Genomic DNA, 26,832 nt, shown 5'->3' on the forward strand with positions numbered 1-26,832 from the left:
AAGTTATCTAAAAAGTCCCAAACTTAATATTGACAACCCATGTCTGAATTTAAAATTTGCTTTCGGTGCTCTGTATCTTGGCCACTTCAGTGTGCTTTGGAGACGACCATAATAGAATCAAAATATACTTGTTTTCTGTAGTGTTATTATTTTAAAATATTCTTAAACTGAAAAGTAAATGGGGCACATTAACTATGCAAGGGGATATGATTTCAGGTTCTGATCTCTTAAAGAAGTTATCCTGTAGAGTGAGCACCCTGTTTTCTTGGGAACTGTGCCAAAATACAGTAGGACTCATGATGACTGCCACAGTTTGTGTTTATTAAATGAAAATCTCATTCTTGTGATTCTGCTTTTATACCAGCTGTATCCCAGTGTAGCTCCACCTGTGTTGCTGGAAGTACTTCTGATTTTATATCGATGTCTGTGAGTTCGAAAGAAGATAGCGTTTAGTAGAACCGACTGAAGAGAGTTTACATGAAGACAAAAAAAGAGAGAGAAGTCTTAAGTGTTTTGGTTTATAGTGAGATGGCGACACCTCTGAGTTGTCTGTGGAATTATAGCTGTTGGAGTGTCCAGAGAAGAAATCCATCTGTTCTCTAGACAGGCAGGCAAGTGACCACCAAGACAAGGAGGTGGCTTTCTCCACCACAGCAAGCCATGTGGCTCATCTGTACACCAAGTCAGCAGCGATGGAGCTGCAGAGCTGGCCCTTGGGTGTTTGAACTCCCAGACAGCCTGATAGTTGGGTTGTCTACGGCCAAGGAGCAAGGCAGCTCCTGCCTGCTTAGCTTCCCTTATGGATTTTTAGGGAAGAATGTCCCATTAACTTTGTGTTTTTTGGTTCACAGGAAAAATAGTCATTCATCATTTTTGGAAATTAATTTGATCCTCTGGTTTCATTCCTTCCCTTTTCTTAACATTTCACCTGTCTTAGTTTTTATTTGGGTTTGATATATGCAATCATTTGTTTCAGCTGTTAGAGAAGTGAGGCATTTTCCTTTCCTTTTGCCAATTAAACTTATGTCTTTCGGTTATCAGATTCTTAGAATTTTTGTTGAAGGATAGTGCTACTGGAGTGAATCTCTATTGTTTGCATGTTTAAAAGATCAAGGCTGAATAGACATTCTCATAATAGACCAGGCATCAAAGAAAGCTCTAGTTTTCTCAAGAAGATTCATCGCTTAGCAGTGAGGTTGATTTGTTTGTTTGTTTTATAAATATAGAGGAAGTTGCATCTCTGCCTGGCCTGTTATTATTTCTGTGGTCTTTCATAGAATTCCTGAACAAGATCTACTCAAGGTCCTCTTGTCCCAAGCTCAGCTTGAGGTGACAGAAGGAACTTCTCTCCCTGCTTGTATCACTGGCCACAGATTGTCTAGGTGGTCTCTGTGGTAGGCAAGGGACATGATTTCTCCTTCCTGTTTGTGCCACTTCCAGCTTTTAAATTTCTTCTGTGTTCACTTTGCCAACATCTCATTGAGTTTCAGTGGGACTTCACTAAGAATGGGTTATTACTCAATGGGACTAGGAGCAGCAGAATCAAACTCAAGGCAATGCACTGAGAGGGATATGAGTCAGGGCAGGAAGAAGAAGCCAAGGTGGCATACATGCTCCAATGCCGACAAGATTTGATGGCCAATAAGCATTTTAACTTAGTGTCTTGTTTAGCTAAATTTTGTGCAGGCAGTTGCAGGAGGGAAAGAGACTGAGGCCCTAGGTTAATGGAACAGTTACATTTATGCTTTAAATCCCTTAAACACATACTTAGTGGCCATTGATTTCAATGCTCTTAACAGCTTTGCTGAGTCAAGACTTCACTGAGCAAAGTAAAGTAAAGGCCTGGTGATGCAGTTTATGAAGGGAACCTTGAAGGCCAAGCAGGCTCTTCCAGTGCCAGCGTGGAAAGATGGCAAAAGGCAAAGTATACATTGAGCATATGTGTTGTGGAGGGGAAGGCGGCTGAATAACCAAAGATGTTTTGGTCAATACTCTGCTGTTCATGTTATTTCTAAAACTGGCCATTGTTGCAAGCTTTCCTTGTCCTAGGGAGAGCATTTGCTTTTCGTTTTTCTGTAAGAATCTCTTGTTTAAATATATAAACTGCAGAATATAGCCTTAATTCTTCAGCTGAAGCCAGAAGAGACTGCAGCCCATATATGTCCTTTGTCTGTGTTGTTTTGTGTATGCAGGTGCTCCCTGATGGGGTTTGATTTAAACCGGCACTGGGCAAATCCATCTCCTTGGGCTCATCCCACACTGCACGGAGTGAAACAGCTCATCATCGAGATGTACAACAATCCGGTGAGTAGGGAAAGGTGATGCCAGAACAGTCACTTGCTGAGGTACTGACTCTCTCCTGTTGCAGGGTTGTACAAGATGCTAGTAACTCTGACATGGCTTAATCCAGTGGCAAACCAAATTAAGAGAGAAGCAAGCAAACACCACCCTCACTGCATAAGATCAAGGAACATTTGTGTCTTTTGTCACAGGAAGCATCAGAGTGGAGAAAGCAACTGAAATGAAGTTCAGCTCAGATTAAATATGGAATAATTCTGACAGCAGGGCCTAAATTCAATCGAGCTGCTCTTGTGATGTCCTGAACTGGATTCAGAACAGCAGGCCCCCCAAATTGAATTACTGAGTGGCATTGATGTTTAATCCAGAGCTCCGGCAGGGGTTGCTATGTAGCGTGCAGAGCAGGAGGGGGATAATATTTGCAAATATTATATAAACACACACGCATGCACTCATGCTCACTCAGAGAAGCAGAGGTGTTCTTGAAGGTGAAATCTTAGCTAATCAGAGGAGATGGATTGCAGAGAATATGGAGAAGAGAAGTGGGAGGGAGGCAGACAGCTATTGAATGTTTGACATCAAAGCGCAGAAGGATTATTGAACGTGGCACCTAAGAAAAACTGCTGAACGAAGATGGAGATGGGTAGGAAAAAATCACTACCAAAAAAATAAGAGGAGATTTTATAGAAGATTCATTTTTTCGGTATGGGATTCCTGGTATTTGTCCTTTCTTTTTACTTCCCATTATGGAAATGGCATTTGGATCTTTAATTCCCTGAAGTTTTGCTAATATTTTTTTCTTTCTGTTAGTGTGAAAAAGGACCTGGTTTGCCTTGCTAATAAAGAAAGAGGATTTTTATCCCTGGCTACATCGTGTATAGGATAAAAGCTTCTTTAATTTAACTCCTGGTTTTCCCGGCACACCTTAATTGGACTTTTTATCTTCCAGCTAGTAGTAATACCTGTACAGAAGGGGTTTTAGGTACAAGGAAGATAGGTTAACAGATAAAGCATATGGAGTGAAATCCAATTGCATGGAAAATATTTTCTTAGCCTGCTAATTGTTTGGCACAGAATTTGTCTTTCTATTTTGTTCATGTGGCACCTAGCATTGTGCCTGTGACCAAGGCTCCTAAGCCCTGCTGTATCAGAGTGCTGATGACGGAAAGTAAAGAAAGGAGCTTTACAACCAGCCTGGTCTTTCGTCTCTTTCCTACCCCAAATAGCAAGACAATTTTCCTTCTAGATGATGGAGAGCGCATGCAGGCCGCTTTGTCTGAGAAGGAAGTGTTTTGGTTTTTTTTTCCAAGGATGAAGAGGTCTTTAAACATTACAAGAAAGTTGGGTGTAGAGCAATGCTTCTAGCTAGTAAAGCAACAAATCCTGGAACTATTAAAAGTTACCGCGGTAAAATGAAACTATTCTTGGGGGGGGAAAAATTCTTTTCAGCTTTGTCCCATTTCTGGGAAGCTTTGAAAAGCTGGTAGTTTCCAGCTGCCCTATGTGTGAAGAACGAATTTATTTGCTATGGTGGCTAAAATGAAAAATCAGAATAAATGTTTGGTCAGAGTTGGTCTGAAATGGAAATCTTTTTTTTTTCCCCCTCCATCTCTCTATTTCCCACCCTTCCCAGTGATCAACCTGAGATGAACCAGTTCCAGTCCATTTCCTTCTGACGGAAAGAAAAAGCAGCCTTTCAAACACAAATGCAACATTTCATTTTCAGGTTTATTTATTTAAAAAAAAAAATACTACCTAGGAATCTTTTTTTTTTATTAAACTACCAGCAAAGTTCAGGTGGGTCTCCAGAGTTTCATTTCTCAGTGAATTAGCTACTCACCAAAAAAACCTTCTTGTCTAGTTTTATCATCCCCTAATCAATACCAGCCTTTCTGACAGTTTTAGAGACCCTCAGCAATACAATGCAGTATAAGGGATTATTGTTTTTTTCCAGGCAATACCAGATTCTTCTTCCCTCTGATCTAAATAATATATGTATGAACAGACCATATCCAAAGTGCTGGGACAAAAAGGGAAGACATGCCAGCTGCCCCAGAGAGAGGCCATAGGCACACACGTGTGCCATCCTGCTTTAGCAGTGACTGGTTTTATTAAGTATTGGAGATAAAAAAATCCAACCCTCCCCTCCTGACAGAATTCCAGAATAAAAACCTGCTTTGAATCACTTCAGGCTACTAAAGTTTTTAAGTACTGTCCAGGTGCAGAGTGTAACTTTTAGATGAGTGACACAGGATAGATGGTTGGCTGCATGCACAGGTGAACCAGTTGCAGGGGGGCTGTTGTCAAACTGCAACAGATCAGGGATTATGCATTTGAACATGTCTGTTCTGCCACCCTCTCCTCACCTGAAGTGTCCCCACACTGGGGAATATGAAATGAAATAAAATGCAAAGTAAGGTTCCCTGAAAAATAATGTAATAAAAAATAACCTTCAACCCTCCCATTCTAGACAAGATCTGCAGTGAGGAGCTGCCCACAAGAGATTGGATTGTTTAAAGCAAAGGATGTTTAGCTTCATGTTGCTATTGCAGAATGGCTCAGTGCAGGCCTTTTAGATGTATTCATTCCCTTAAATCATTTAAGGAAAATTAGCTGCCATAAGAGCATAAAACCACATATTAAATATTGCTGTATAGGAGGATTTTTCTTCTGCTGCTGCAGTATGGAAGATAAGCTGTTTTCCTTTGAAAAAAAAATTCACTCTGGAGGGGGGAGGAACACTGACACAGAAATAAGTGAAGTAGGTATGAGATACACACACAGTGCCATAGCTACAGTGATTCCAGGACTGAGCAGGCCAAGACGAAGTGTTTACTGTAGCTAATGTATAAAAATAAACCAAAATACTTATGGTTCTCTGGTCTTCTGAGTTTTACAAAGCCTGCTTATTTTAGTTTTAAAGTGTTTCAAATTCCATAATGACCATATTGCCTTTAGGAGGGAGTGGATGGGTTAAGAAATCAGAGAACAATAGGAAGCTTCTGATCTCCATGTCATTGATTTTGAAACAATCACTCCTGATGGTAAGTCACTGTCATTGTGTTGGCCTAGGTGAAGTAAGGGGATATTCTCAGCTCTTTCTAGTGGTGTCAACCTTGCAGATGAGACTGAAGTGACTGAAGTGAGAGACTTGCTCTTTTAGGTCACCTGTTGTTGGCTGAAGATATTTCTGTTCTTAAGTACCCTTCCCTGCCCATATGCCAGACACCACTGCCTTCCCACCTCTCCACCAGATGACAGATGTAGATGGTTACCCAGTCCATGCGGAAGCAGGTTAGCAGAAATAGCTCAGCACAAGTATTGTTTAAACCAACTCACCTGACTTTTGTCTGAAGTACATCAAAGTATGTTCATATGAGCTGTTCCAACAGCTGAACTCTGGGGCCAGGAAGTTCTGCTTGGGCGTGATAACACACTTCAAGTAGAGAGCTGTCTGGAGAATGAACTAGATAAGTAATCTAATAAAACATATATGCACAGCTAGACTTAAACACACGAACAATATGATTGAATTCAGCAGTGTTCCTTGTGTGCTTACATTAAGCAGGTGCTTAAATGTTTTGGACTGGGGATCAAGTGCTCAGCACTGGCGAGCTCAGGATATAGATACCAAACAGTCCTTACCTCTGGGATACTGTGAAGCCTCAGAGACAGAGAGCGCAGTAGAACTGCTTGATCGAGGACAGGTTTTGCATGGCCATCCAGCACTTTTCCCAACAAGCAAATGCACTCTTCTAGAGAGATTTGTTGAGTGAACTTAGGTAGCATGTTCAGTGCCAGCTCAGTCCCCTTGAGTATGTGCATTGTGATATTTGGTCTTGGTGCATTGTGGCCTTTAATCATAGGGGCTTATGCTATTCTCTCAGCTAGACCCCTGCCTCACTGAGTTCTCCAAATAGAAAACTTTCACATAATAAGCAGCTATTCAGCATTTTGTTGTAGCTTCACTGTTTGTTGTGCAGCCCTATCCTGTATTTACTGTGTGCTATTCAGCTGAGGATGGAATTGTTAATCTCCTTGTGGGCTTTTTTGTTTTGCTCTTTGCTATACCCTGGGAGCATTTCAGAAGCGTTAATTATTATTTGGGGGACCTCTGTGAGAGACAAATACATTATCCTTGTATGGATAGGAAACAGAGGCAGGGACAGATATCATCAGAAGTACCTATTCATTTGAGATAGATAATTTAAGATGCTTGGGATCGCATTGTTTCATGTCATTCACCAAGGCTTGATAAGTTCACTGCCTCATTTCTACCCTTTCCTTCTCCAAGGAAGACTGGGATAGACTATTTCTGTTATTTGGAGCTCTTAGGACCTAGAAGACAAGGAATAGACAGCAACTGACTGCTTGGGAAGAATCTGTTTCAAGTGATTTGGCCCCCTCAAACGAAAACGTGGAGATGGGATGCAGTGCTCCCAGGCACTCTCATTTGCAACACTGTACTTTTGTCTTCTTGCATCCATCTTTCTTCTATTCTGCCTGTTTTCTATCTCCTGTTGTCACTGAAGCTGCAAATAATTCCTATGTTAGACTCTATTCACCTTGTACCCTGAGTGAGCTGGAGACCTGACCAGAAAGAAAAGAAAACAAAAACCACCCACCTGGGGTGTGCTTATTAATTATCATCTCCTTTGTCATGCACACATATATCAAAGTCTTAAATCTTGTTGATTCAAAGCAAAACATAGAGCTGAAATGAAGCCCCAGTGTGCTGAAATCTGAGTCATCTGCTGGGCTGGAACCTTTAGATCCACCACAGAGACATCTGCCAAAAGGGCTGATGAATTAACTGATAGAGTATGGCAATCTGCTATTGCTTTGGACTGGCATGAGGGAGGGAAAAAGACACTTTGCCTGTGGGCTTTGTGGTATCTGCTGACAATAGAATTAGTAATAAGAAAGGATGAGTAAACAGTACTGCATGCATGGTGGGGGCATATTTAAGGCTGAATGACACGTTTTATGTTTTGAGAAGGTTTTTTAAGATCCCATGTGCAGGCTTAGACTTAAACAACAGCATACATTTCTAATCTTCCTTTCCCTGAGGAGGCCTTGTTTTCAGTCCAGGTGGGCTTGGATGTGCAAGCAGTAAGACTACAGATGAATTAACATTTGTCTTATAAGTTAATATAACTCTGGATTCTTTGGCTGATGACTACATTCCTCTCCATAAAGAGAATATATCTTCTTTCTTCCAAATGTACTGAGCATACTCTTCTAGTTCTGTTATCATCTATCTCTAGACCCTTCTTTAGAGGCAAATAGATATCCTTCACTAGGGTTGGCTCACCTTGGTACATCATGCATCTTCACTACTGCAGGAAGACAGTAGAGATAGCCCGGCCTGGGGAAAAAGCCTGAGCTGATCTTTTGAGTTCCAGCTTGTTTCTTTCTCTCCTGTGTTCACAGACTTTCTTTTTACCTTGTTTCTCCTATTCTGGTACTGAGCTCTGTTCATCCCTGTCAGATTACACATTTTTACCACTCCAGACCACTCCCCATCTCTTTCAAAGGTGAAATTCAGATGATAATGCTTGATGTAGCCCCTTAGTTGCTGCCCTTCTGCATGCTGCTCTGACTGACTGGTGTCTTCAGACACTGTTTAGACTGGTGACAGTCAATGCTGTTGTTCAACCGACTTCTTTTCTAGCCTTTCAGTAGCAGTCTTTAGAGCGTACTATCAAGGACAGTAGTTTTGACTATGCAGGAGGGATGTTCAAAGTGTGGTGACGTGGGAGTGCTCCACATTCATATCCAACCCTCACTTTCATTATCCTGATCTTTTGTAGTGATGGAAATCAGGATTTTTTTATTTTTTTTTTTTTCTAATGTCCCTGATTATAAAGGCAGTGCCATATTTTGAGGGAAGTGTTCTTGTTCCATGGAAAACTAGGTCATAAAATGAAGACTTAGAAACCTGTAACTGATATTTTACAGCTTGCAACTACCCCTAATGGCAGCATTGCTTTAGTGACCTCCCATCCTCTGTGGCTTTGGCGGTGTTACATTCATCACCAGACAAATCAACATTAAGAAAAATGCAGCTGGTGTCTGAGCTGCATGTACTTTCCTGGAGTGTGACATAAATTTTACTTTTGCCAGTCCTGCAAATTGTGTCAGTCTTAGAGGCTCTACTTCCACTTGCCTTGTGAAATTATGTTATTAGTATTATCATCAATGTGATGCTGGATAGTTGACAAATAAAGTATAATAACAGATTTTGCAAGGGTTTCACATCAAGATTGTGCACTTAGGCTTCTTATACTATAAGCCCACAAGTAGTATTATCTAATCTAACATTTGAATGACTGGAAGCAATTGTTTTCTGTTCTTCTTTTCCCTCATCATCTCCCTTGTTCCTATTATAAATTGGAGCAGCAAAGTGGAATGTATTTCACTGGAAAATTATAAGCTGACTCTCATCCCAGCTGAAGCCAGTTTGGATGTTAATAAATATTGGGAAAGGCTGTGGGTTGGAGTTTGGTATTGCTCAGAAATCACTCAGAGCCAAACAAATCAGCTGAGGTCTGCATCATCTGGTATATGGAGTCATAACAGATTAACATAGGGTAATGAGATCTGTAGCATAACATGCTACCTGGCTCCATTTTGCTGTTAGCAGAGCTCTCAGACTTCCTTCCCCAGCTAAACAACACAATAGTAATGAATGATCATTGTTAACACAATATTGAATTTTAACAACCTACTAGGAAGTGATGTTCAGATAGTCCCTCAGATATTCTGTGTTGTCATTTGTACCTGATGTTTTTTGCTCAGATATCAAAACAGCTATCATCAGGCACCATTTTTTTGCCAATAATTCTCAACCTAATGTAGTGCATGTTACCCTGAGTTCTTCTCAGGCAAAACAGCCAACGTGCTGCCTCTTATTTCTCTCCTCCTGAAATCAGAAGAGATATTACCTCTTCTTATGCAGTATGTGTTCAACTATGATAACCCTGTGGCTGCTTTCTGTGGCAATGCTTGTGTTCATGCCAGACTGTTGACATTGTAGAAATGCCCTGTACTGCTTCTGTCTTGCCAAGTCCCTGTTGACTGAAGTGTAACTTTTTAGTGTTGCAAGTATCATTCTTATTTCAGTTTTCTGTTGAACAAAATGGTAGTAAAGGCAACCTTTGTTTCACTGGTGCCAGGGCATAATTTAACAATGCGATGTACAGATCAGTGTCTGATTGTGTAGCTTTTGCTATTAGGTGCTTAGGATTTTGACTATTTCGCACCTTACCGCTGGGCTACCATTGTGTTACTAATGCTCTAGCTAACGTTATACTTCATATAGACTGTTTAAAGATATTGCCGTTAAACTCTTCCCATTGTTAAATATGAATATATCGGGTATCTGCTGACAGAAATAAATGTGATTTGCAAGATCAGTTTGTTAGCTGTGGTATTTTCTGATAAGCAATCTCATGACAGTGGGAGTCACAGTTGAGAATAATTCTCAGTTTCTTTCACTCAATTTTAAGACATCTACTTCCACTTTGTTGTGGAGTAAACATTATTTCCTGATCTATTAATATGTCCTATATTTCTGCTAGGTGAAGCAGCTTCTGATCTTAGCATCTTCCTTCCCACAGTCCTTTAAACACACACAATATTACGAGAAATTTGCTAGCAGCAGAGCTAGTTTGGCACTAGAGTAGATTATTTAGTGAATGCTGAATCTTTACCACTGGAGGGTTTTACGACAGGTGTTTATTGGGAAAGGTTTAGATAGAGTTAATTCCCTTTTGAGGCAGTCGAATAGACTCAATAACCTCTACAGATTCCCTTCGTGTCTCCAATTAATCTATGATCTTTGTTCCTTCTCTTTGATTTGTTTTCAACATGTAAACTGCCTACGTGTATATCTTCATATATATAAATGTATATATAAAAATGAATATATAATTTCTTTGGTAACATCTTAGGAATCATTGACACCATTAGATGAAGTTCCACCTGGAACTGTGAACTCCTTCTTAAAGTGATAGTCATGGAAGGGGAGCGCTGTTCAGGCCGCCCTCTGCTAACAGACTTATTTTTTGCAAAGACTCTCAGAATTACATGCCATGTTTCATCTAAATTAGACAAGCTTTTTGGTTGGTTTTGTTTTGTTTCGATCACTTTGATGTGTTCATAATCTAGCTCTGAATGATGCTCCACTATACTTTTGTCAAATACTCTAGATGCTCCAGGGAATGTGTCTGCAGTTACCAAATTTCTCTCTATTTGTAGTCAATGTGCTAATCATATCACTGTAGTAGTAACCTCTGACACAGGTTGTGGTTTCTTTGCTTGGTTGGTTTTTTGCTCTCCCCATTGAGTAATGTTTGTATCTAGAATAAGAACAGTGCCAGCTAAAATTTATCTCCCAAAGAAGAATGAAACATTTTAATCCCAGAGACTAAAGCCCAAATCTCCTTTGATTCAATGCCATGGTCAGTTTTCATTTGTACCTAAGCTGTTCTCCATTACACTCAAACACCTGCTTGAATCATTGTAGACAAATCAGTGTGTGGTTCACTATCATATATCTAGATAAGTACCCCTTCAGTTGAGTCTTTCAGTTTCTTAAGTATATTAATATCTGCATCCTGTGACTTGGGGTATATGTGAAGTAGTATTTGTAGGTTGCTGCTTTAAACATCTAAATCAGGCACACTTTTTTTTTCTTCTGTGATTTGCCATTCTGAGAAATCTTCGTACTGCTCATTTTTATTTGCAGTGGACATGTTAGTTATGACCTCCGCTTTGCAGTGTTCTACTGTACATCTTACCTTTTCTTCCAGGTGTTTTATTGCTATTACATGGAACTTGCATTGTTGCTTTCTTAGTTTTAGCTCAGCAGCTCTGTCTCTTTTCACAGATCTTCAGGGCCTTTAGTCAAACTCCTCTCTTTTACCTTGGAGCAAAATATTATCCATCAAAGCTTTAGTATCCTCTCTACCATCAAAACATGGTTGTATTTTCCTGGGACATGCCTAGGGGCCTGAACACAACTCAAATATCCCTCTGAGGAAATAGTGTCTCCTAAAATATTTTTTTGAAGATGTACAGCCATGTTCTCTATTTTTCTAAGGGCATCTGCCAGCACCCTGCTGTTGAATCAGAGCCATGTCTTCAAAGAATTTACCCCTTGTCAATGGAGGAAAATATTCCCTTTATATAACACACATTTTTTCTTGGTTTGAATGTACAAGAGTGGTTCAGTGTGCATTCCTTTCTTGCTGTCTTGCATCTTCTTTCTGCGAGTCTTACAGTTGTGATGTTACCAAATTGCTCTTTTAGTACCTGCGTTGGGGAAAGAGGCCTTTTTTAAATTTTTTTTTTTTTAGTATCATTAATCAGGGAGTGGCTGATGTGTTCAGTGCTGTGTTGAGAGTTTCCCTGAGTCTGGCAGACATGTTTAAACTCCTCCTCAGTAATTCTGGTTTCATGTTTCTCCTCCTCTTCTCTGTTTTTGAGTGAGACACAGGGTTTGAGATATTTTTTTATCCACTTATGAAAAATTCCCCCTTTGCTTCTGCTCCTCCCCCAAGTGCTTCTATAAACTGGGTCAGAGTCAAGGTCACTGACAAGTCTGCTTCAGTCAATGGTTGCATTTGAACTGATGAGCACTGAGGAGAATGAGTTCCTGAGCGATACAGCAGTCAATTCCAGCTGGCTCTTGCCAGAGCTTCTTAGAGATGGGGCTTCTCACAGGATGCAAGTGGAAATGCCAGGAATGAGCTGATCCATTTTATTTTTCCTGCTTCAGACAGCATTGGGAACATGCCCTTTGTTCATGTAGCTCAATTTTCCGCCTGGGATTGCATTTGCCTTTTAAGACGCAGGGGCAAAGTCACTGCCAGGGCTTTTTCATTTAATACAAAAGAGCTCTTAGTATTCAGAAATGATTTACAGACAGCTGGCCAAGTGTTTGACCTAACTATGTCTGTTTGTGCTATTCTGCTGGTGCAAGATAGCTGTAATAGAGGCTTACCCAGTCAGTGGACAATTAGCCCAATGTATGCAATGAAGATGGGTAAAGTGAAATGCTGATTTTAAATGAGGATATTGACATAATAGCATCTCAATCAGTGTGCACTGGAATAGTAGTATAAAATTATTCACGAATAGCAGAGGAAACCAAGCCAGTGGAGAAGTGATATTATAGTTAAAAGAAAGCTCAGAAAAAGGGGTGGGGGGGGTGGGGAGGGGCACAGAATCATATCAAGAGGTAATGAACAATCTTATAATCTCTATGCATGAAAATTTCATGCCAAAATGGGGTGGTAACAGTAAGCATCTTTATAATGGTATGCTCACGCTTATCAAAGAAGCAATAAGGACTCAGAGAATGTCATGATCAGACGTGATGTAGAAACTGCATTTATATACTTTTAAAATTGTAATCCTGAAACAAGAAATCAGAGAGCCCAAAAGAGAAGACTAGATTTTTTACTTATCTCTGAGCAAGGATTAAGCCTTGATTGAAGATGTAATTCTCAAAGAATCATTCTTTAATAATAAATACAAACATGCTCAAATTTATCATTCCTGGTAGAGTAGAAAAGCCAAAAAGTCCTTAGATTGGCACACACTTCTGAAAGGGGACCATCATAAAATGGAGAGAAACCTAAAAGCTGTAGCTAAAAGGGTAAAGCAGAGCAAAATAACACTTTCAGGTGACATGGCAGCTATACAAGACCACCATTGTAGGAATGCATATTTGCAGCCTTACCATTAGTGAGTAAGCGTATTACCCCTATTTGAAAAACTCCACAACTTTATAAAAGGTCACATGAGAAGTTAGCAAAGGGGATTATTAGACTGAAGAAGGTCATTAGCATTAAAAGGACAGCCTTTGAAGTCTTGCCCAAATGAACTAAGGAAAAATCCCCAGTACATTCTGGCAAGTTAAATGCAAACCATAATAATAGAGGACAAAAACAATTTTGGAGAATAACTTGCTAAAGGCATAAAAACTAATAATAAAAACTTTTTCAAACACATCAGAGACAAGAAGCCTGCCTGAAGGTCTATAAGTTTGATAGATGATCAAGATGTAAAAGAAGTGCTCAAGGAAAATAATGTCTTTGCAGAAAAGCTAAATGAATTATTTGCTTTGGTGTTCACTGTGAGAAGCCTAGAGGGAATTCCCAAATTAGAGCTGCTTTTTATAAGGGACAAGTCCGATAACATGGATAACAGTGGTTTAATGGTACGTATCATTTTGGAAGAGGAATTTGTACCTCATAAATCCGTTAGCCTTTTTTGGTTGAACTGACAAACATGAAGATAAAGGCAATCCACTACCTGTTGCATATTTTGAATTTCTGAAAAGCTCTGGCAAAGTGGCTAACCAAATGATTTTAAAGAAATTAAGAATCCAAATTGTCATTGGATATGTCATCCAATCTTTCCTTAAGATTAAAAAGAAATGAAGTTAGAAGTGAGTTTTCACATCAGGTGAAAGTTACCTGTGCAGATTGCTTGGGATTATTCAAAATATTAATAAATTATGCATTAAAAAAAGAATTAATGGATTTTTCTAATGCTATACAGTTATTTGATGCAGTCAAAGTTGCACCACAGAAAGATCTTATGATACTGAGTGATAATATGGCAGATGAAGTCCAGTGTCAATACATGCAAAGACACTTGTGTGTCCCTGTGATGAAGAGGAAGGGAAATCAAGTCAAAGAAGCAGAAAATGAGAAAAGTCCAGTGCCAGTTAGTAATATAATACCACTTGGGAAAGAAGTTCGTAAGATGGCTTTTAAAATACCCTATCAATGATCACCTGTGCTCAAGGAGGCAAATACTGCGTTAGATTCATCACTATGGTACTTCATATGTTTACCTACAAGCTGCCAAAACCAGGGATGCTATTACTAGGGGAAGCGTTGTTCATATTTGTGTTTTTTCTTGCGTTGTATTCTTAAACATCCTGTGCTGCCCACATCCAAGGATCTCTGTATGGACAGTGATTATATTATATGAGTTCCTGCATGGCAAAGAACACTGCTCCTGCTACTGCCCCTGATGGTCTCTGGTACTATTCTGAGAATCAAGTAGAAGGGGGTGGCTGTACGATGTCTGGATTGGGACTATCAGTTTTATGGGCAAACAGTAGTATTTGTTCTGCCTAAAAGAAAGCTCTGTTCTTCCCTTCTGATTATCCTGTGTACCTCTGCATTCCTGTAATTAAGGTGCTTGAGGCTATCTGAACCCTGGTGGAGGTAGTATGCAGTGCCATGCTGTACCACTAAATTGCCAAAGAAAGATGTGAAACTGTATTTAGAATGGGAAGAGGAAAGCTTACAAACTATATGATGTCCCTAGATAAAAGAGAATTATCCTCAGTGGAGGCCATTATATTGTCTTTGTGACAATACACAAAGGTATAGGCTAGGTCCCTTGATTTCTTGGCATACCTCATTCCAAAATAGTAGCCCCAAATAATCCTGTAGCCTGGATTAAATTCCACTGTTTATTTTCATCTTGTGCCTATTTTACTGTGTCATTCAGAGCCTGGGCCTAAGCACAGGAATCCTGTCAAAAGAACACAGCAGCTGCCTAACAGCTTAAAGAAAGGTACAGTAACTAATGGATCCAATGGGGATATTTTAGGCAGATAGGCTTTAGTTACAGAGCGGATGACTAGAGCTGAACGAATAATACTGTTGCGCTTTTGAAAAGTATAATAGATATATACCCTTTATGGTTTCAAGTTGCCAGGATCTTTGCCTTTTTGAAATCTCATCCTATGAGAATTATAATGAAGCAGAGATGCTTCCAGAGTTATTCTTTTTCTTAAACCTGAAAACCTGCACTTTTGGACTCATAGGCATCAGAAATAGCTTAATGCCGGTAGCATTACTAACTAGATTTTGCAGGCAGCAGCCCTGCAGTTTTGCATATGTTTTCTTGATCTAGAGCCCAGTTTAAGCTGTTGAATGGGGTCTGTGTCTATAACGTTCCCTAAGTGCTATTATGCAAAGAAATTGCTTATTTGAATCGTTAATCAGTCTCTGGATGCCTGCAAGTTCTTATATTTCATGGCTGGTTTTCATGACATATGTGACCTATTCATAGTGTTGCTTAAGCTGCACTGGAACAAGACTTAATTCCTATTCTTGTTAAAGCTTTTCTGCTGACTATCTTCACTAGTATATGCTTAGAAACTATCCCAAACCCAGAGGAACACTATATGCAAAACTGCTGGAAAGGTTCCTCAGACAAGAAAACTATATTAGTAGCTTAACTCTTTCAAGTCAGAGTTAACATGAATGATTGTTGTTTCCTATATAGATGAATTCAGTCATCTTTTCAGAATCTGATTACTACATGTCCTGTGAAATATCCAATTAAAATTAATGTATTAATTAGCAGAAGTTTAATTTTCTTCTCGTCAGGAGATACGTTGTGATGTTGGAATTTTACAGCATCAAAGTTAGCATAGTCCCCATCTTATAAGTATTTTGAAAGCTTCTACTTGCTGTCTTCTGCAGTGCTGACACCAGTGGATCAATAGGTTTTTAAAACCAGACAGGAATCACCGTGATAATCTAGTCTGACTTACAAAGTACTAAATATCATCCATCACGGTTTTCCTAAATGGGCATCAAAGTCTGAGCTTCCCCAACTTCTGGTGGCTTAGCTGTTAGAGAGAATGACTGATCCAAAAGAGCTTAGAGGGTTTATCTCACAAGAGCATCTGGAATTTCAAATCTTTTCCAAATGTCTTCAAAACCCAATCCCTGTGCTGGTAAGGTTGTTAAATTATTTTTTTTTTTTCATATATTTTTCTTTTTTCATTTTTTCTTATTTTTTAAATTTTTTTTCAAATTAATTATTTGCTTTTCTCTTCAGTATATCTACCTTCTGGGAACTGACATAGAGGAAATCGCAGTATAGAGCAGGATTACTGAGTTGAGTCACTTTGATGGCCTGAGATGCAGAACCTGAACATACTTGATGTGACAAGTCTGCCTGAGTGTGCAGAAAGCTGGGGTACTCCAACATGTGAGCTGCCTCCCTCGTTTCTGTTGGGTTTACTCCTTTAGAGACAATGCTGGTAATTATCGTCACTATTTCTCAAAATGTGGTCAGAAGAGGAAGGATCCCATTATGAGGACTGATAACCCTTGGTTCACATAAATATATGTCTAAAAGAAACAGATGGTCGCCTGAGCGTAAACGGCAAAATCTAAGTTAAGATGAACACACGCCATGGAGTGTTTGCAGCAGGGAGGAGAAGTGAACAATGCACTTAATATTGCTGAAAAGGGAGTTCTGCAAAATGATTTGCATGTAAAGTTTGTAATGCGAGTACAGCTTCACTCCTTTCTTCGTCACGGCATTTTGGTCTGGTTTACCTTTTTTTATGTATTGATGTATAGAATTTGATGGGGGGTTTCGGTTGTTTTGATGCTTTTGCTCAATTAATAACACTGCATAAAATGTAATGCTACTAACGTTACCATTTTATTGTGTTAAAGAGGTTGTTGCTTTAAACATTTTTATTTATGGACTGTCCCCTAAAAGATCATTTTCTAACTGAATATCTTGCATTTAGGTTTGGATTTTCAAAAGCACCTTCTGAAATAGTATCCTGCCCTGTCTCATTATAACTTAAATCCAAAGTTCCAAAGTTTAAATGCAAGTTAGGAACCAGTTTATGCCCTACTGAAATGGAGTCACCTCTGGAAAAGACCCCATCAGTCGAGCGCTATTTGAAGGCTGTTTACTTAGATGTACATCAAGAAAAATCTTTTTCTGTTCTGAGTTCAGCTAATCCATTGTTTTGTATTTTTTGAAAATAAACTGCCTTCATCTTAGTGTTGGCCTTCCACCAGGGAATTTACGGTGTTTTATGACTTCCCACAAAAAGAGTATTCACTGTAGAATTAAATCTCAGCAGGAGTAGATTTAATCCTCCCTGATGACTTGTAGTCTATGGAAACATTATTGCCTGTGCTTGGTTGGTGAGTCTGCCCTTCAGGAGTTGGATGTTCTCCTCTTGCTGCAGTTAACTCATGCAATAGAGACAGCTTTTTATTCTGTTTATGTCCCTTGATAATGGCTGTATTGATCTGGCCTGATGTAAGCAAAGGTTCACAGTTCACCAAATGTTGCTAAGGGTACCAGACTATTACTGCCACCAGCAGACTCATTCCATCATCCCTCAACCTCAGTGTGTGAAAGCCAGAGCAGCAGGATGCCACATGTTGGTGACTCAGGAAAATGGCATGTGTTGGTATCTGGCACATGTCAGACTTGGATGATTCTAAAATTAGAAAGAGTATGTTTTTTGTCATGTTTGTTTTGTCTCCCAAGCAATGCAGGAACGTTTAAAGGTTAGCCTAATTTTCAGTTGTTTGAAAATGAAAGCCACGATAACAATGCTGTGCAAGAACACCTAGGAATTTTATTTTCCAGTAAGCTGAGCATTCCTTTCCTTTAAAAAAATATAAAAGTTGCTGAAACTGACTTGAGCCAGGAGTAAGAACAGTGAGGAAGGAAGGTGGGCTATTGTCCAGATTGACAAATGACTTAGTTCTCTCCTTCCTTGCTCAGTTCAACAAGGAATTTTCACTAGAAGGCAAAAGCTAAGAGAAAAATTTCTGAGCCTGAATTCTTACTTGTGGCAACTAACGTAGAGCTGTAGAAGTGAGAACGGCTGAATCTCCTAATACTGCTTGGCAATTTGGCTTTTTGTTTAGAAAACAATTTAAAACTCTTTACCTGATTTTCCTAGCACAAAATCCCAGATGTCCTTTGAAATAAGAATTATTCTAGCTCTGCAATGATGTATATCTCTCATCATGGCAGAATAATTTGATGTGTTTTAGACTGTTTTTAAAAGCAAGAGGCCTGAGACTATTGTTGGGAAGTGGTGGTCGAGAGAGAGCAGGACTAGCTACTAGATTATTAGGTTGTTTTTTTCCCAGAGTCCAAGGTGGAGAAGAGATTAGCTGATTTAAAGGGCAAACCATTTTCATTTTTTTTCTTCTCCTTGAAAGCCAAAAAATGCTGATTGCTTCATGCCATCTCATCCAGGTTCTAGTCTGTTAATTCCAAAGAGCATTCTCCAAGTGGCACAGTTACTTTCTAACAAGATTCGAGGAAGAAAGGCAGTGAGCTACTCAGTTGCACTCTAGAGACCCTTGGAATGTATGATTTGGAGTGGGTTGGCTGGAAAGTAGTGCAAAGCCGCCTGTCCGACCTAGCGTGTTGTTGGAAGGATTTTACATCTGTCACAATAGTAGATTGTTGTCTGCAAAATCAAATATTTAGCAATTATTGGCTGTGTTAGTCAAACTGATACATATGACTGTTGTATAACGAGGTGGTATTCTGTACAGAGTGTTTGCAAATGACTTTGTTGATTTCTGGCATATAGTAATAGCAAAGGGCAATGAAAATTTATATCATAACAGATATTGTGATTTTATGTTTTTAGCGAAAATAACTTCAAATGCAGTTTTCTAGATCTGAAACACAGAAATTCATCCACGTGAAATATTATTTTAGCTTTCAGTCTTGTTCTGAGAGTGCCAGTATCTTCTACTCAAGTCAGTGGAAGCTGTAAATGATTACTGTAGCTGCTTTTAGCCGTTCAGATTGATTTATCATCTGAACCCATTAATATCTGTGCACTGAAAGCAGTAGGAAAAGCATATGTGTATGTGTCTATACATATATTACACCTATAGTATGTTTTATGCATTGTTTTCCTGTTGATTATGTATTTTGCAAAGGTATTTATCTGCATCTCTTCCCTGTGGAGTTCAGAAGTACGATTGGATCTAGTTACGCTGCAGTTCAGGGAGAGACCACAGCATTTGGAATAAAGCTTGGGAGCCATTAACCAGGCCATTACAAAAACTGTGGTCTGCACCGGGTACCCAGACCCCAAATGCCAAGGAGAAGTTGCCATCTGGCTTTGCAGGCTGACACAAATCAAAAAGGTCCGTGCTAATTGGAGCACAGCCCCTCAGTTAGCTGTAGGGAGCCATCCTGCAGGAACTCAGAGCCTGGCTAGATGACCTGATAGGAATTTTCCTTCTCTAAGTTGTGTGATGGAGAGTTGGCTGGAGTGCACTGCCAGCTGCCACCCTCTTTCAGGACCCTGTAGAGAGAATAAGCTGAACTTTGGAGAACTAGCTTTGTAGCCTGGCTAACTTCATTAATAATGAAGTCGATGTCCTCTTGAACCACACTAGGAGTTGATGGTATATTTTAGGGTTTTTATCCTTTGGACTGGAACTCCTAGAACAGACTGCAGACAGAACAGTTTTAATTATCCCTCCCTACGTATAGCCTTCACTTGGCCATTGTTTTCTTCAGCCTCGTAGAGTAGTTGTAGTAATGCATAGGTGACGCTCAAAAAGTCTGCTTAGGGAATTGTTACATTTCACAAAGGGTGGGCAGAGTGATACTGATTTACCTTAGGATATGCAAATGTTTAAAGTTATCCTGAAATCCATACTTACTCCCTATGTACTCTAAAACCCACTTAGATTAGTGCTTGGCAGCTGTTTAGACTGAGTGTGAGAGTTCTCCTCAACACCATGTCTTGAGTTTAACCAAGCCTCTCTTCAGCCCTCAGCCCCGCGGGTTGCCCAATTTCTCTCAGTCTTCAAGGCAGGGACTTGTCTGCAGCAGCAGTTCCTAGCTCTGATCCAGAAGGCTTTGACCCTTTGGTTCCCAGATAGGAAAGGCATGCACATGGGTTCTTCCAGTGCATGCTGTAGTCTCCCTGTTCCTGGAAATGGCTCTCTTGTGCCTTCTGCACTCAAAATCCTGGCCATGGAATGACCACGGAAGCAGTTAAACTCCATAGGAAGGCTCCTAGTAGAAGTCTGCTTGCAGAACAATGTGCTCTGTAGGTGGCTTTTGTCATGGCCTGTAAGGTCAGATGTAAATGGGGAACGACAGACTGGGGGAAAAATTATTTCCAAAGCCAACCCTAAATATAGACTTGCTTATTCATGCATCTGTATGTTTGGGTCAAATTTCTCTAATCTGGCTGTCTAGAAAGCACCTCTGCAACCATACTGAAGCTTTGAAAGACAAACAGCATTATTTCCATCAGTCCTGGGCATGGCAAGGTACACTTGGTTTCTGAACATCTGAAAATTGGGATGCTTTGACTGTCACTTTCATTAACAAAATAGCTAGTTCTGGTATGCAAGCATGTGGATGCTGTTGCAGCTTTCTCTGGGCTTTATTATTTCAGTACCAGTAACTCCATTTAATTTGACTTTCCTCTGCTCATCTGAACTAATTATACTTTTTAGTCCATACTTTTATCATGGTGCTACTCACTCCTTGTGCACTAAAATTAAAGGAGAGGAGCGTAAGAGACAAGTATTCAGAGGGTAAAGTGATTCATGTTTAAAAACTAAGAATATGTAAAGGGCCAATTTCGTTGCAACAGATTGACATCAGAAATTATATTTGCAAAAGGAGGATATTTTTAAGATCATTTGCTTTTTTCTCCCCTCTCACAGTATCTTTAAAAATGCATCTGGTAATGGCCTTGAGGATTGTAGCTTTCAGAAACAATTCTCAGACAGGATATGTATGAAAAACCTTGCTGAAATTTCGCTGAAGGTGCAGAAGGACAAATAGTCAGCCAGACAAATGGAGACAGAAGGGCAGAGAGAGGATGTTAGCTTTCCCCTGAACTTCTTGTAGTAGTAGGCATTTTAAAGTCATTTTGAATAACCTCATGGAATATGAGGGAAACAGCTTTGCTGTACATTGGGCAATAACTGAGCAGGCTTGACATATTTCGTGAGGTGACACCCTTGGATATAATAAAGTGGATGGATTGAATTTAGTAGCAAAATAAATAACACACAGGTTATTAAACTCCTCGTGTTATTCATGACCATATTGCATTCAGCAAAACTTTCCATTCTTAAATCTGCTGCAAGCTGCCGTGGAAAAATCTAGTCTGTCCCAGGGGAGCAATGCAGGAGTCCAGGGAATGCCATAGCAGGCACATGGCCAGTTTGTTTTAGAGCATACAGAGCCTTGCTGATGCATTACGGTGGTGTGCTAAGAGAAGAAAACCTTCTAAAAAACAGTTCATTAGACTTCTCAGGGGAGTTGCTGACTATTCCTATGGTATTATAGGAGGGGGTTACCAACTTGTCTCCTTTGACGACTTGTCCTCCTATCCAATGTCCAGCCAAATGAGGGATCTTGAGACAAAAAGCTCTACCTGGCTGTTTTCAAAGGTGTGTCAGAAAGGAAAGCTAGTTACTAATTTTGCTTGAGGGACTGCCTGGTGCCAAGTGGCTTTCAGGTATTCAGTCACCTGGCAGCAGCACTCCACCGCTTGAAGGAATCTTAGAGCTATGTGTGAGGGATAGATAAGAGTGCTTGGGAAGAAATGGCATTTTTTCTGAATAAAGATGCATCTGCTGCCTCACTACTGGAATATAATCCTTGCAATTCTGGGGTTATTTCAATGAACCTTAGAAGACCACCTCTTAAACCTGGCCATTGTTCAAATGGATTTGCCACTGCAGCAGTACCACAGCCACAACCAGCTGCGAAGCATGCTGCTATCCCCACCACAACAAGATGGTGCATTGATTTCTGTGTTAAGGTGCACCTACCGAGCCAAAGGAAAATTGAACAGGAAGGTGAGCCTAATTTGAGGGGGAAGGGAAGAGAAGCAGTCAGGAATCAAATGAAGCATGTACCTTTGCTAGAAGTTATTAGGCCATAAGCATGTCATGGTTGGCTAAGTCCATGCAAGGACTGTTGTTACCAAATCTGCCTATTTTCTTATCTGGTGAAATTATTTCCCCTTGTGACTGTATTTAAAGTTCAAACCTTAGAGTTGACACATTTGGGCAGAGAGACCATTACAGTTTCCCACTTCTTCCTTTCTAAGCAATTGACATTTCAAAAGTTAGGTCTTAAGTTTCATATTCATCTCGCACTGGATCAGGCACTGGCTTCTCCCACCCGGGTCAGTTTGTAAGTACTGCCAGCAGGAAGAGGAAGGTGGAGGTGATCTTGTTTTCCTCCCTGTGGGGAGTATCATTTGGAAAAGGAAGGAGCTGATCCCTTTTGCTGTAGGTGGTTCACAGGCTTGAAAATTACTTTTTACTGGTGCAACAAATATTTCACTTCGTGCCAGAAACTGGCCTGTCCCTTTGGACATCGAATCAGCAGATGCCTAATTAGCCTATTATTTACCATGGTTGAGATAGCTGAATTTTGATGAAAGAGACTTTACTTTAATCATTGATTCATGACACAGATGCTCATATCATGCATTAGCCTGTTTAACCTTCTGCAAATATAGTTGCCCTTTTATAAATATCCTGGCAACTGCTCTGTCTTCCTTCATGCTCTGTGAGGGGGAAGCTTGGGAGCTCCCAAATTGGTCCTTAGTGCTGGTAATGTGTGTATCAAATGCAAGCAGAAGACACAGAATGGCACCAAGGCACTGTGTGGCTTAGGCACACTTTTAGGGGAAAGAAGAGATCCCTATGCTGGGGTTGAGGGGGCTTGCTCTGAATCCTTCCATAAACTGCCTGATCTGGAAAGCCGAGCTGGGGCATCCCAGAGAACAGGTCTCAGGAGGTCCCTGTATTTTCGGGGCAGGAATGCAGCTGTAAACCCAGGAGGACAGTTAGATGGAGGTGGGATTGTTCCAGGCTTCCCTTCCACTGCTCCCAGTGTGGTTGTGTTAGACCCTATCACCCTCACTTGTTCATTTTCTTCTCTGGAGCAAGTACTGGAGGCTCTTGGAGGAGGGGCAGTGCTAGACTGATCACCATGGCTCTGAGGATGCTGAATCCCCACATGGCAATAGCTTCTCCCCATCTTCTCTTTCTTCTTCTGGTCTCCACTCCTGGACTGATCTTACTTTGCTATCAGAAGGGGTAAGGAGAAAATTAGAAATTTCTGTGTCAGAAAAGTTCAGCCGTGGTGGTGAGCAAGGCTGTGTGCTGCTTGGTTGGGCTGCTCCATACAGCTTGCAGCAGCCCATTCCACAGTGCTTTCACAGCTGGAGGGCTCCTTAAAAACTAGCCAAATCTATTTTAAGCAGGTGCCAAACTTCTGTAGAAAGCACAGCAGAACAATTACCTGATGCTTTCTAAAGGCCTGAAACTTTCAAAGAATCCTTCTCTTCAACAATGACAGGCTTCCCTAGATATGATCCTGAATTCAGGAGAGGTTTTTCACAAATATCATTCAAATGGGCTAGGTGTCAGTAGGAAAGCAGACCCTTTTTAAAAGGCCTTTTCAAATGCATTTTTTATCCACCCCTTCACACCCACCTCCCCAAGACACATTGGTTCGCATATGCTCCCTGCTTTATCAGTTGCCTACTGTATATTCAGTGGTTGGAGAAGTGAGGAGCCCAAAGAGGTAGAATCTGGATAAACATTGATTGCGCTTTAAAATCTGAATAATTTTTGGGTCTGTACTGTTGGGAAGAGAAAAGGAGTTAAAGATTTGCTTTCTGTTTGGTGTGATAAATGGCACATTCTATGTAATACCGATGATGGATACAGCCTGAAAGGTCAGGGGAATTCCCAGCACAGGGTCTGACCTTTATTTTACTCAGTTCTCCACACTGAGTTCAGAATAAATTCACCGGTTAGAAGGAATCTACCACTGGAGGTTTTCTCTTTGTGTTTTATTTTTGAATAAGCTCTTTCACTTTAAATTCTTCTCAGGGATTCTCATTTTGTGTGTGATTTTGTTTTGTTTTGCATTTTGGTTTTATTTTTTGGGGGGTGGGGTGGATTCTTTTTAGGTAGCAGGAGGAGGTGAAGAGAATGGAGCATTTTAAAAAAATATATTTGGAAGTTTTCAGAGGCCAAACAAAGAGGAGACACTTTCTTTTTTTGAGCTTTGAGATTAGTCATGCTGCTGTCTGTTTTGGAAAAGTGTTGATATAACAGAGAGCCCAATCTTGTGTTAATATGTATGGACTGATATAGTCTTCTCTATGCTGCAGAAATCCTTGCAACTGCAATAAATTGGAAATCCTTTATTCTGAGAAGAGCAATTATCAGAATCCAGCATATTTCTCCCCTCCCTGTCACCTAACTTTGTGCTCTCTTCTAGATTTTTTTGACTTACATAAGCTCCAAAGAGAAAATAATTTACTTAGAGTTGACCAAAGGTTTAGCAGCATAAGTTAACAGGAATAAGTTAAGGGGAAAACTTCCCTTACTCTGGGTTCTGTTAGATTGCCGTAGTAGTCTCCCAATTAAAACAGAAAAAAGGGACTAATTTTCTAAGTGATTGAACACTGGCACAGAGAAAATCTTTGGATATTTGCTGTGTCAGAACCATCACCCACTATTTAGTAGTTCTGTGGAAATCACTGAGAGGGTACTTGTAGTACATGATCCTATATAAGAGGATACACAGTGGTGGAGGATACGATTTTAGAGTAACTCAGATATTTCTGGAGGCACTGGTGGGCCCATGCCTCCAAAGGTATCCACTGTGAGCTGGATGAGTAATGCTATGTCAATATTTCTAATCAGGAAGCTGAATTACAGAGAGGCTTGGAAACTGCACTGGATTCTCTGAAAATTCAGCAGCAGCTGAATTCACCAGGAGAGGACAGAAGGTAGCATTAAGCTGAAAATGTTACTTGCCCAGGAAAAGAACTGCAGTTGTGTGGTTTAAATTAAGAGCAACCCTTTCTCAGGCCAGCAAGTGATTCAGTATGGCACAGAAACTAACTAACCGTCTTCTGCCCTGCATACTGTGGCACAGTGCTCTCTGTGTTCATCACCTGCGGTTTCTGTGAAATCATCTTGCAAAAATGTAAAAAAGTTTGGTTGGACTACACAGTGAAGACTTCTGGGAGACATGAGGGTATTCTTGTGGGGTGAGGTGTAACGTTATTGTGGCCACCATAGTTTCAGAATAGAAAAGAAGCAAGGCATTTAGGAGGAGAGGTAACAATTTTTGTTAGCCCAGCTGGTACTGTTGGACAACGAGGACAAGTTTGTCGTTGTTTTGTGATGCAGACACTCTGCCAGCAAATTGCCTCCTGTGAATCACATCTGGTCCCTGGAGAGCTGGGCTAGATTTTCATCTGGGAAATTCAGGCTCCTAAAATTCTATTTAAATTATGTGCATGCTGGCTTTATAACCAGGTGCTCATAACAATTTCTTAAAAAATTTGGGGACTACTGAGTATAACCTTTCCCACAGTGTGTGTGGTGTTTGTGAAACAAGGATGAAGGGACCATTTTTCTTTTCTGAAAAAGTCCCATAGGTGGCAAATGTGAGCAGCCTGTAACATCTACTGGACATTGTTGGCTATTGTCCTTGGACTGGTCCTGATTCACCTGAGGGAACCGTAGTTTATCTCTAAAGGATTCTCACCCCAAGGAGTTTCTAACCATTCAAAGCCTCTGAACGTACTAAACATACCCAGAAGAGCAACCCAGCCCTAGTGATAAGCCTGCCCTTACCAGTTTGAACCAGTCATAATGAAGGTATTCCTTTTTTTTTTTGATTTAAGGTTCAGGATTCTGTAACTGGACGTTAAATCATTGCATATTTAGGAGAGCAGATCTTTCAGGAGAAACCCCCACCATAATCCCACTGAAAAGCAGGATCTGCAAATCAGTGAGAACTGCAAAACACCCTCTCCCCTTTTCTTTTGATTAATTTCCCACTCACATTTCAAATTACTTCAAAAATACCTGCATTTCAAGGCTGAAATTCAGGAGACCACTTGCAATACAGAAGCTTTTGTATTTCCTGAATTTGAGCCTAAATTCAAGAATTTTGCATAAATTGGAGGATATTTCTTTAATGTTCAGTTGACTTGTTCAACAGTTGACGTATATTCCAATCTGAGTACTGCTGAAGATACTATCTTCAGGTTGTTCCATCTAACAGACGGAACATTCACAGAAGGCACTTGGTAGGCCTATTTCCAAAAAAACTGTACTAAAAACATGACAGAAAAAATTTTTTTTTTAAAATCAAATTAATGGGTTTCTACCTTTTGCACATAGCAATTCCTGAAAAGAATTAACTTTGACCAGTTAATCAGTACTAACATTTATTACTCAAAATGTTATCCCTTTTGATCTGACAGGCTTGTTTTGGATAATTTGTTAGAGATGACAAAAAGGCTCATATGCGTCTCGTTCATTTTGACCTTTCTTAATATTAGGAAATTAATTTCAGAACTGAAACAAATGTATTAGTGTTGTCATTAAAAAAAAAAAAGATGAATACCTTGCCTTCAAGCTGTTTCTTCATATTAATCCATCACACTGTAACATGATCGCTTTTTGACACATAACATCTTACCAAGATTCTTTCGACATTCACACCAGCTATTAAATACTGCACATAAATTCCAAGTACTGGAAGTTATTGATAGAAAAGGGTGAATAATAAAAAGTATACATATGGGAAACATATGGAGGGGAGAACGGTTTTCTTTAGTGAAAAGGTTTATCAGGTCTGGACATGTCGTTTTATTATTTTCAAGGG

The 26,832-nt window shown here is 40.0% G+C and overlaps 1 protein-coding gene across 1 annotated transcript in view; it reads left to right on the top strand.

Moving 5' to 3' along the window:
• Window positions 1–26,832, top strand: part of AGBL4 (AGBL carboxypeptidase 4) — a 991,536-nt gene that overhangs the window by 818,059 nt on the left and 146,645 nt on the right. Inside the window, exon 9 of the mRNA XM_075097666.1 lies at window positions 2,193–2,304. Coding sequence (XP_074953767.1) covers window positions 2,193–2,304 — 112 coding nt within the window. The remainder of the gene's footprint in view (window positions 1–2,192; window positions 2,305–26,832) is intronic.

The sequence above is a fragment of the Phalacrocorax aristotelis genome, chromosome 6, assembly GCF_949628215.1.
Source record: "Phalacrocorax aristotelis chromosome 6, bGulAri2.1, whole genome shotgun sequence".
Lineage (NCBI taxonomy): Eukaryota > Metazoa > Chordata > Aves > Suliformes > Phalacrocoracidae > Phalacrocorax > Phalacrocorax aristotelis.